The sequence below is a fragment of the Sander lucioperca genome, chromosome 4, assembly GCF_008315115.2.
Source record: "Sander lucioperca isolate FBNREF2018 chromosome 4, SLUC_FBN_1.2, whole genome shotgun sequence".
Taxonomy (NCBI): Eukaryota; Metazoa; Chordata; class Actinopteri; order Perciformes; family Percidae; genus Sander; species Sander lucioperca.
The window spans coordinates 10615734-10627862 of NC_050176.1; the positions used below are offsets into that span (position 1 = coordinate 10615734).

The 12129-nt window shown below is 40.8% G+C and overlaps 1 protein-coding gene across 2 annotated transcripts in view; it reads right to left on the reverse strand.

Annotated features, from left to right (window-relative positions):
- The window catches only part of smc3 (structural maintenance of chromosomes 3), a 32973-nt gene that overhangs the window by 7224 nt on the left and 13620 nt on the right, over positions 1-12129 (reverse strand). For both annotated transcript variants that reach the window (XM_036000407.1, XM_031289318.2), the window contains 10 exons: positions 11516-11615; positions 9307-9467; positions 8920-9061; positions 8181-8331; positions 7844-7996; positions 5277-5428; positions 4933-5091; positions 3710-3817; positions 3261-3369; positions 1982-2229 (listed from right to left, as the gene is read on the reverse strand). In XM_036000407.1, coding sequence (XP_035856300.1) covers positions 1982-2229; positions 3261-3369; positions 3710-3817; positions 4933-5091; positions 5277-5428; positions 7844-7996; positions 8181-8331; positions 8920-9061; positions 9307-9467; positions 11516-11615 — 1483 coding nt within the window. The remainder of the gene's footprint in view (positions 1-1981; positions 2230-3260; positions 3370-3709; positions 3818-4932; positions 5092-5276; positions 5429-7843; positions 7997-8180; positions 8332-8919; positions 9062-9306; positions 9468-11515; positions 11616-12129) is intronic.

Sequence of the window (12129 nt, forward strand, 5' to 3'; positions counted from 1 at the left end):
TTCTGCAATCAATGGCACCATCTTGCCCCCGAGCAGTCCGTGTCCTGTGGAGAGCGATTAACTATGTGGAGTGTTTATCAGACAGTGTGAGGCTATTTTCAGCATTGTCAAGACGGGAAGATGACACATACATACACAGACACATACACAGACACAGACAAATACACAGACACACACACAATGTACACACTCAGACACTTATTAAAGATGCAGCCAAGTTCACTCAACTCAGAGTCTGTGCTCCCAGAAGCAGCTGGCTGAAAGAAAATCAGAGACCGAGCACTATCTAGTGTCTGAGTCACTGGTGAGTGGGTGGAATGTGATGGCCTTGGGTCTTATTCCTTAGGAGATCTGACTCTATCCGTGTGTGTATGTCCGCACACTAATAAGCTTGATACAGGAGTAGGATTGGATGCACAGAAAAACTAGATCTTCATAGTTATTGTTAGTGCTGCTGTTGTTATATCTTTAGTGTCGATGTGAAGTATTTGTACTGCAGTATGTAAGTACTATTTTTTTATAGCAACAACTACTCAAGTGACTGTTATAAAAAAGATCATAGCTCAGCAAGGAAAGTACAAATTCCCCACTTTGTTACCTAAAATATTCACTTGATTTGTCATAGATTGCTAAAGCCTCATTTTAACTTCAGATAAACTGTGGAATGTATGTTGTTTTGCAAAGGACTGTGTATTTCATCGCTTACTTAATTGAAAGCATACAGGCACCTGACTATTATTTTAAAGATCCAATATGTAATATATTTACTGTAATAAATCCAAAAATGCCCCCAATGCGTCATCAGATATTAAGGAAACATGCTAAGTTGAAATACTATCTTTTCTGACAACAATGATAATGCCAGTATTTTCTCCTTTTGAAATTTCCGTTCCGTGACGGAATTTCTGTTTGTGTTTTGGCCTGTGTGTTGTTATCAACTGCCCAGTTTGTCAGCCAGGCCGGGTTGCCAGATATACCTGTAAAAACGTAAACCCAGCGCGCTACAGCTGTGAGGTTAGTACAGCCATAAAAGCAGCAAACAAACGAACAGGATTAACGAAAACAGATTCTACCCGACCTAAAAAAGAAAAAACGTCATTTTTCTAGCAGTTGCGTGACCAGACGTTACAAACCCCGGGTAAATATTGGAGATGTATTTGTAAGATGGAGACAGTTTAGAGCCCAAAAGGACGCGGAGTTGGCTAATTTCCTCCTAAGGGTAAGCATTAGCTTCATGCTAATTTATCACAACTACAAGGGACGGGCATTTTATGTCATTTCAACATTTGTGTAACGTTACTCATATTGAATTATATAGCTAGAGTACCCAAGTTGGTTACTCGCAAAAACAATTGAGACACAGCCAGTGAAGTGATCCCGACTGGTCCTAACGCCGCCATGCTAACCCTGCCATGCAACAAGACAAGCGGGCCACGACTGTTTACAACGTGAAGCCTGTTCAGCAGCCGTAGCCGACAATGGTGAGTTAGTTTATGCCAAGAGAGGGGGGCTGTAAATCGGGAAGAGAGGACTGTGAGTTTGCAGTGTGTTTAGTGATTGTTGCCGTAATTCTAAGCCAATAAAGTGTGTTCAGTCGGGTGGAAAAGGACGGCAAGGTAGTGTTATTTTTAGCAGTTCTCACCGTAATTCTAAGCCGAAAAAGTGTGTCTGTCAGTTGGGTACAGAGCTCCCCGTGAGCACGCACTTTTATGATTGTCAATATAGCCAGCATCTAACGTTAGCTACTCCGCTGTGCTGTGGAGTAATGTCAAGCATCTAGCAACATTGTTGAATGCTGCAGTCTCAGCCTGGCAACCTCCGTGAACTTCGAGTCTGGGGAGGAGGGGGCGGGAGAGACGACTCTCTCCATCAACTATTTTAAACACTAGCTGTCAGTATTACATATTGCACCTTTAAGACTGCAAAAATGTGTGTGTGTGTGTGTGTGTGTGTGTGTGTGTGTGTGTGTGTGTGTGTGTACCTGTTTGAGTGTGAGGGTCTGGTACTTCTCAAAGGCCTCCTGAGGTAGCGAACCAAGCTCTCTGATCTTCTTCATGCACTCCTCCTTCTTCTTGAGCAGCATGCCCTGCCTGTTAGTCATCTTCTCCAGCTCCTTGGTGTCGTGGTTGATGGCATCATTCTGCTCCTTCTCAATGTTCTTCCAGCGGTCCATGCTCTTTATGTGGTCCTTGATCTCCCCCTCTGTCTTGTCAACCAGAGAATCCAGATCTGGGAAAGACATTGGAGGAGGCGGTAAGGTTGTGCAGTAATAGAGACAGTTTCATTCCAAATGAGACATGAGTACATTAACCCATGGCTCAGAAAATTATAAATACTGTCACAGGCTTCTAAAAGTTACTGAAATTAACTTTTCAAAAGTAGACTGCTGCATGAACTAAATACATGGGTTTCATCTTCATTCAGTGGCCACAACTACTCCATTTGGCTTTACAACCGTCATCAACAACCTGCTAACATGGAGGCTATTTCTCCCACCTTGTTAAGAGAGAGACAAAAGAAAACACATTGTTTAATGAATCACAAATGGAAAATTGGCATGCAAAGATAAGGTCATGCAGTGAATATGTCTTTACTTAGTTAGTGACAATGATTAAATATGAACCCATAAAAACAATTATATTCAGCAACAAGTGTTATAGCACCACAAGAACATTTATACAACAGCTAGGCACTCTCTGGAACAACATATTAACGACATATTATCCACATTGTGAGTCAATCGTATCACAGCGATTCTCCCCATCTGCTGGTGGTAGCAACCCATTGAGGACAGTTTCTGAATTTAGATTCCTCAGTGACAGCAACTTTTGGGCTCAATAGATATTAAATCAGTTAAGATTACGGATACCAGACAGTTGCGAAAATCTTTGTTAGCTGCTTGGAAATATACCTAATGATATATATGGCTGTCAAGTAGTGACGAGTACTGCATAAAAAGGCTGCTTAAATCAATTATACAATCCAAAAATCATCATATCTGTCATTTAATGCATCTTGATATCCATTTTTATTTATATTCTGGCCTTCTTTTCATATATATATATATATATATATATATATATATATATATATATATTAAAAAAAAAGTATTAGTGTATATGTGTATGTGTGTGATGATCTGGATGAATTATCAGAAATTATATTTTGTTTGAGGGTCCTGAGTGTGCTTTTTTAACTGCTTCTCTAAACTTTAGGCTACTCTCAATACCCCAGTGTTGTGTCTTTGGTACAATGCGTACCTTCTGATCGTGCCAAAGTCTCTTTGACACGTTTGTTGATGCCGTCCAGCTCAGATGTTGTGGCTGTGAGCACTGTGCCTCCCTCAGTCTCTCGCAGCTCATTTAGCTCCTGTGTTAATGCAAATTAGGTCACATCAAAAAAAGAGGGTCATACAAATTCAAACACCTCTGACTTGTATGAATGAAAGCATTGAATCCAAGACCCTCCATTTTAATCAGCACATTACATTCATTGAATAATCTAACAGCTGCAAACAAAACCTTTGAACTTGTTGATTCTGCATACAAGTATGTATAATTGGATTTAAGAATAACAAAAAAGAACCAAACAGCACTTAACATTAATTTGACATTACCCTATGGAAAAATGATTCTGTATGCAGAGCCTTTCTATGAGATGTATGACTAACATATGAATAATTTGAGGGAGTTTAAAAGGGACAGCGTACCTGCTCCACTTGGTCAAGACGCTTTCGTAAGTTCTCGTTGAGATACGTTTCCACTCTGGTCATTATGCCCTCCAGCTTAATCCTCTCGTTCAACAACTGTCTGTTGTCCTGTGGGTGGATAGAGAGTCAACACAAAAAATACAAATGGTTACTCTTTGCCGAATGCAGACAAAACAAGACATTGATATATTTTCAGTAACTCCATATGTAAACATTTTTTAACTAGGTTTTATCTTGCTCCGTGTTTTAGATAGAAGAAATCTGCCACGTCGAATGTGCAATAAGAGAGCTAGAAATGTGAGTAATGTTAAGTGAAATAATATCTGCCTTTGACATCTTACACAGATTGCTATAATGTGACAACAATTTCCACTTCTCACACAACACTGAATAAAGATGTTGCTTAAAATTGTGTATAAGCAGTCTCTGGGTACTATCAGCTACATCTGTAGTTATTTGTGAACAAGGACACTCGTACATGCAGTCTTTGCCCCACAATGGTAAACAAACCCCTCTGTGTGTGCGTTCACTTAAGTACAGGCAAATGCCATATTAACAATAACTCCTAACAAAGTCTTATGTCACAACCAATATATCTTGACAACTGCCAACACTGCAGAACCAAACATGAAAGGCTCCAGGGTGCAGGGGCAGAGATGTTGCACAACGATAGTGAGAATGGCTGAGAGTTCATTGAGGTAAGAGCTGAGAGCAGCTGGCAGTGAAAGAGAAGGAGGGGTTAACACTGGATCACAGAAGCAACCCACACACAGATGCTGCCTGCTACTCTCACCTCAGTCAGGTCATTTGAATACACTAACAGGAGGCGGAGAGGGAGGGGAAACAGAAAAACAACAAAAAACAGTTGATTCTCTGAACTACATATAAGCAGGTGGAGGGGTGTGTATACATCCACTAGTTTAGCTACACAGTGCTTTTCTAAAAGGTTTCTGAACCAAATGATCCTTCAAATCCATGTCCCACATTATGGCTGAATCAAACATTATAGGTTATTGTTGCGCCACATAATTGAGATGTCATACATTTGAATATCAAATCTAATATATCTCACCGCCTCGGTACAAAACAATTTTTTATCGTTTTCCCAATCCAAGGCAAATCTATATCAGGGACAGAAATCCCTGTGACTGTTGGTTATTTCAAAGATCCTGCATATAAAAAGAGACACAGATCATAAGTCTCTGTCCAATTCTCCTGCTGACCTGCTGGAGTTGACGGATCTCATCGTTGAGGTCATCGACACGCCTCTGGTCCTCCAGGCTGAGCTGAGAGAGCAGATCTGTACCGAGCTCGGCCTTCAGTGACTCCCTGGTGGACTCCATCGCATGGAGGCTGGCCTCCAGACTCTGGAGACTGCGTTGCTGTAGAGGAAGGAAGAGTCAGACATCAGTGCATAGCACATACAGACTGAGCTGGGAACAGGCTGAACCCGTCATAGTGCATGCAACGAAGAATATTCAATTTGTTCAGGTCTTAGTGACCTTGAACTCTGGGCTGGTATAGAAGCTTAAATGATGATATCGTGACAACATCAGTATATGATCACCTTGGGCATGAATGTCTTCTCTGACTGCTGCCTCTTCTCCTTCAGCATCTTCATCTCTGACAGAATACTGTCTCTGGATGCCTTAAACTTCCTCTGCTGTGTCTCGATCTGCTGCATTTGGTTCATCAGTTGGTCAATCTCATTGTTAATGCGTGGAGGCAGGGATTAAGGAAGTATCAGACAATGTTTATTATGGACGAGCATCTTCATTTGCATTACCTCTGTTGCACTGCCTAGGGGTGCAAGTCAAGTCAATATTTTTTATACAGCCTTGTTACGAGAGGTCTCTTGAGTAGTTAGCTGATAGGGCGAGTGACTTTAATGGGAAAAAAAGGAAAAAACCTCAGACAAGCAATAGATGTTGCATGGACAAAAAAGATCAACATAATAAAATGACAGTATGAACAATCAGGATGACAAAATTGTAGATTGTAAAGATATATGAAGAATGGGCGCACATTGCATTTTCCTTTTGCAAGACGCACACGGCTGAAACACTAAATACTGTTCATCCACTCAGTATAGAGTAGGACAAAAAAGCATTATCCACAAATTAACCAAAACCAGAAGCATCAGAACATAAAAAATGTCACAGGACAGCTAGTAGGCTTTTTAGTGCAACAGAGTGCTTCAATAATGTGATTGGCCTTCTAAGGCAAGACTCTGTCATCATTGATATCAAGGCAGAGGATTAAGGGGGGCTGCACGTCACATCATTAATCTAATTTAACAGACCGGCTTATTGATCATCCAGGACTACAACACTCTTATGGGTCTTTGAGGTTCAACAGGACTCAATAAACACGGAAGCCAATCAATCTGCTGATTTAAAAAGAGCTACTGAAAGTCAGAGGACCGATTGCCCTGCTGTTGCCCAGAGCAGATGGAAAAGAAATAGCTGGTTTAAGGCCATCTGATCGGAGTTTTCAAAGCTGACATCAGGTAATTGCCCTGAATTAAATTAAATAAATAAAAAAATCTAAGTAAAAGAAACCTGCATTAACCTCTTTGATAACCATTTAATATATCATGAATAAAATACAAATCAGGGGTATTTGACATAACCAAGTTGTTAAGAGTTGTAGCAGTTATGAGCAGTCACAACGCAAGAGCCCTACTGCGTGACCTCAATACTTTCACTGCAATGCGGTGCTGGTGGCAAAATGAAAACTTAAAATAGAAGGGATGTGTGAGGTGCATCAGCGTAATCTCATGCTTATCGACAGGGCAGAGGTGGAGAGTGAACAACAAGAGGCTTTTAAATAATGAATCTGTTCTCTGACTCATCGCTGCAGGACTTAAGGACTAGCACCATGTCATCCATCTCCCCTGCCTACGCACACATATATACACAATCACCAGGCGCACACATCAAACCGCATACGCAGTCACACAGGTGTGCAAATACACATATAATCATACCTGGGCGGAAGTGATCATATCCATAAAAATACCGTACATGCCAACCTAAATCCTCTCTGATCCCCGTTTTGCCTTCATCAGCTGTCCAGAATTGAACCATACACTAATCCTTCTTGACCGTCTTAGACCGTCTTATTGCACCCGAGTAAGACTCCTCCTGGGTGAAGTAGCTACATAACCAAGATGATTAATCTGCATTTAAAATTCAGACTCAGTCATGCGACATTATCACACTGTAATTGAGTGAAGACTGCACTCAAGGGTGTTATAACTTCCTTCAATGGAGTTCCTAGACATGAGAAAGGCTCCTATACACTGCACAGTGGTATATGAATTATAATAATTCTTTATCAACAGACGGATGACTGTGTAAAGGTCTTTTTAAAGGCAGATATTTTCGGTTTCCAACACACTCTGTAACAAAATATTGACTGTGCACGATGTTCTCCAAGGTGGAGTGAAGAATGCCAATATCACAAGTGCCTACAGTTTATCACACTTACTGCCATGCATTACAGCCATGCATTGTCTGCTGTCCTTAAAATATATATTTAAATACATGATTTTATGCAAACTGAAAAATATGTCAACTGTAAAACTAATTTGGAAAAACTACTTCCAACTGAAACTCATCATTTAACATTTTGAAAAATAGGCCATTCTAGCCTGAAAACTGAAACACTTTTGTTACAAGATAAGAAAGTGATTTCTGACTAACTGTATTCAATTTCTATAAATATAACAATATTTCAAATGGGATGAAGTCTTCAATAACGTTGAATAATTAATTTTCAAAAATGTCATGTACTCCTTCAACTACTTCCTGTTTACCCCATGGGATGAAAACTGACAAAATAATTGTTGGTATTCATTTGTGACCCAACCCATTTTGTTACAATCAATACATCTCAATGCCAGCCAACAGAAAGAGACCTTTCTAATCTTCATTGAAACGCCAACAGATTTCCGTTGTAAGTAATACTGCAACGTCTGCAGCACTGCTAGCCATGCAGGGACTTTTTAAAACTCTAATACAAATCTCACAATGAAAACAATTTCAAATGTGTCTGACTTCAGAGCGCACAGTTTTTCTGTGGGCATTGATGATGTAATATTATATTTATGAGATATAATTAAAAGGATATGTTCAATGTTCCTGCGCAGGTTCTCATTGAGCTTGGCCTCCAGCTCACCCAGCTCCTCCTCAGCCTTCCTCATGTCTTTCTGCAACTCCAGGCGAGACTTTCTGGTATCGTAGTAGCCTCCTGTCAGGGCTCCACGGTGGCTCACCTGGTCACCTAGAAGGTCACAACACAATGTTCCGAATATAAGAGATAAAAGGTTTATACAATACTGGAATTACAATGACATATAGTCCTTAAAAATAAAAAATAAAAGTATGCTACATAAAAAGCTCAGCCACAATGCACTACTTCTTGTGGTAGTGGTATATGCTACACTGTGTATCACAGGTCAGCTTACCCTCCAGAGTTATACAGTCCATGGTGAAAGCTCTGGCCAGCTGGGTGGAAACTTCCATGCTGCGACAAATCAGGGTCTTCCCAAACACGTGCTTGAAGGCCTTGTCAAAGTTGGTGCTGTAGCGCAGCTTGCTGATCATGGGGATAGCATCCTTATGGGGCAGAAACACGTTGGTATGAACTTAATGGTATGGCTCATGTATCCAGCTAATTTATATGGCTCTCGTTAATGTATTGTGTAAATAGTTAACTTCATTTTATATTGTATGTGGCATTTTCTTTTGCAGGGTGCAAATGTTCTACCTAAACAAGTTCCTTCCCCAGAATATTTTGCAGAGCCACCGTCGCTGTGTCCAGAGCTTAGCACCGCCCAAGACGATTGTGATTGCTTTAAATAAATGCAAACAACCCGTTTATTCCTGGAATGTTGTGTGGACTAGCCAGACCTTCCTCTGCAGCGCTGTGGCAAGGTCTGGCAATGAAAGACTATATGGTTGGTGTAACTGGGGAAATCGAGTGAGCTCATTGTGGCCTCATGTCCCAAGGGGGATGAAGTTAGGATTAAGTTAGAGTAGGTGTATGGTAGTTATACCTCAAGGTAGCAAAATCAAGTAGGTTTTTAACATGCATGAATACTGTTTATTGTATGTTAATTGTTTCAGAGTTAGTTTTACACATTTGCTGTCAGGGTCTAAATGTACTGCTTACAGTACCAGGTGCAACGTGTGCATGTTCCTTACATTGGTCTCTGGGTAGGCGGTGTCCCTGACATCAAGCTTGGTCAGGGGCAGGAATGTGACTTCTCCAGGCAGGTTCATTTTGTTGAACTCCATTAGTATTTTGGTGCTGACCTCATCAGTCTCCACAATGTGATAAAACAGTCTGGGGGAAAAAAAAACATGACATGAGCAGGTAAGAAAAGAAAAATAGAGACATGAGTGGACGAGTTTGCCACATTGTAACTTTAACTACAAATCAACCAACAAATATGTGTATCTATGGAAGCATTTAATGTAAATAAAAAAATGCAAAAACTGCTCCCATAATAAGTAGACCTTGTTTGATAGTGACATTTCCATTGAAAACAACAAGCAGCTAGCAATGAAAATTTAAAATGCAGCCCCCACCTGGTACCAGCAGTCACCTCCACACAGGTGTAAAAGGCAGGCTCACACTCAAAGTTATTCATGACAATGCCGTGGTAACCATTGATGACATGCTGGTTGATGCCCTTCCGACGAAAATGCTCAAGGACTTTGTTGATGCTGTCAATGCCGTTGAGAATAGCCTGGAAGACCACAAGAGAAAGAAGAGGAATAATGAGTCTCACCTCAATTGAAAAAAAACAGATTGAATTTGATCCTAAAATCAATTGTTTAAAACTTCAGATTGGAAAATAACATTCACTACATTATGAAAATTACTGGATGAATATTAATGTAACAATTAACAGAGCATAAAAACATACCAAATCGTTATTATAATGTTCTCATAATAACTGTTAATTTTTTTGAATCATAAAAAGCAGCCATGATCTTTTCTCTATAAGTAGAAGATTATTACAGAGGGATTTCTTAAGAGATGAAATACTGTGCTGTTAAATGAAGAAAATCAATAAAAAAAATAAACATTGTGTTTCAAATACATTGTAGCTCAAATTGTGAGGTATAGACAAAAACAGGAAAATAACTTTTAATTTTGTTAAAACTGTGCTGCACTATGAACTGTACACTATGAATATAAAAGGTGACAGAATAGATAGAGTCCATCCTATTCACTGGTGCCTGTCCTGAAGACAGGTTGAGTCAGCAGGGACCAATGAAAGAAAAATAAACGCTGGACATTTGTCCATGAAAACACAAAAAGCCTTCTTTCAACTTGGCAGACATTATTCAGAGTGATATTTGATTGATACCAGAAGAAACGACTGGTGGTTATTGGATGAGGCAGCGTAGAATGAGTCATATGTAAATTTAGCTAGCTATGATAAGGTGCCAGTAGCGAGGCAGATGAATGATTCTTTGATATACCTATCCTGACAACTGGCTGAGTCACAAAGTGAGTCCTTCGCAGCTTTCAGCTGGGCTCAAATAGAGAAAGGCACTTTTTCATTTGGGGTTTGATTTATCTTCACTTGCCCATTCCCTCTCTCACGGTACTCCAGCAAGTAAGTGCATGTGGGAAGGTTTAAAATATGTGTGGCGTGTCTACCTCTGGTTAGTCTATATCCTTGATGTTCCACTTCCGGGATTGCTCATTTAGGCCAGATATCCGTTGCCTTGGGCTTCCTTTGTGTTGGCATTTTAAACTCTGGTCGATTTATGAGGACTATGGTTAACCTTTTCTCAGATCTCTGCAGGGTAAATCCAGACAGATAGCTAGACTATCTGTCCAATCTGAGTTTTCTGTTGCATGACTAAAACAACTTTTAAACGTACACATGTTCGCACCAAAACAAGTTCCTTCCGAGCCTATTTCGCAGCAGCACCGAGGGTTTTCTCCGGCGCTTAGCCCAAGACGATTGTCCATCCATCTTCTTCCGCTTATCCGGTAACGGGTCGCGGGGGTAGCAGCTCCAGCAGGGGACCCCAAACTTCCCTTTCCCGAGCCACATTAACCAGCTCCGACTGGGGGATCCCGAGGCGTTCCCAGGCCAGGTTGGAGATATAATCCCTCCACCTAGTCCTGGGTCTTCCCCGAGGCCTCCTCCCAGCTGGACGTGCCTGGAACACCTCCCTAGGGAGGCGCCCAGGGGGCATCCTTACCAGATGCCCGAACCACCTCAACTGGCTCCTTTCGACGCGAAGGAGCAGCGGCTCTACTCCGAGCTCCTCACGGATTACTGAGCTTCTCACCCTATCTCTAAGGGAGACGCCAGCCACCCTCCTGAGGAAACCCATTTCGGCCGCTTGTACCCTGGATCTCGTTCTTTCGGTCATGACCCAACCTTCATGACCATAGGTGATTGACGATCATGACGATTGTGATTGGTTTAAAGAAATGCCATTAAATAAGAGCACGTTTTCCTCCCATCCCCAAATGCTATGTGAAGTAGCCAACTTCTCCTCCAGCGCGCTTTGGAGGAGGGTCTGGCAAAGCGAGACTAACCTCTGGTAAGTGTCATCCGGAGAGAAAAATGCAGGTAAGTGTGCGTGTGAGCGTGCAAGTAAAACGATTAGTGTGGTACCATGAATTTGTCATTAATTTCAATCCTCTGAAAAGTAATTTCCATTTCTGTGCTCCCACACTCTTTCACTGTTGAGACGGAACCGTAACGTATCCTGTAGCTGCGTTATGCAAGTCAATAATTACACAGTTGTGTATAGTGACACGGACCTTGCCAGTGGCCGCTCGAAGGAGCTGCTGTTTCTTCTCCAATTCCTCTCGTTTGGCAGCCAGGGCCTGCTGCTCTGCGTTCTCCTCACGCCACAGGTAGCTGGACAGACACAGACAGTCACACACTGTTACACTTATGTCACCAGAAAGATCAAAACCCAACGGCAGCCATGATACACACAGAAGAAAAAGCCAGTCAGTAATCAAAACACCCAAAAACTAGGACACTGTCCTAAAAAGGTTAGATTTATGTAGAAACATTTTTGATGTAAATAATTCATACATCTTACCAGAAAGAAAAACTCAGGTTTAATTCATATTGGAGGATTTCTCTTAAGGTGTGTGTATTGTGTGTTGTAAAGTGTTGTATAAATACAATGCATTATTATTATTAAAAATGAGAAAACCTTTAATTTATTATATGCTTGGACGAAATATTAAGTAAATTATAAGAATATTCACCTCTTTTTTCATAATTCCAAATCATTTAGATTTTTTGATCCTTAAGTGAAACACAAAGTCCCTTAATTCTTGTTAAATAATCCAATTTAAATAATTTAAACAATATAGCTTGCAGCTATGGGGTCTGCATGTTGTGTTCAATCAAAGATGTC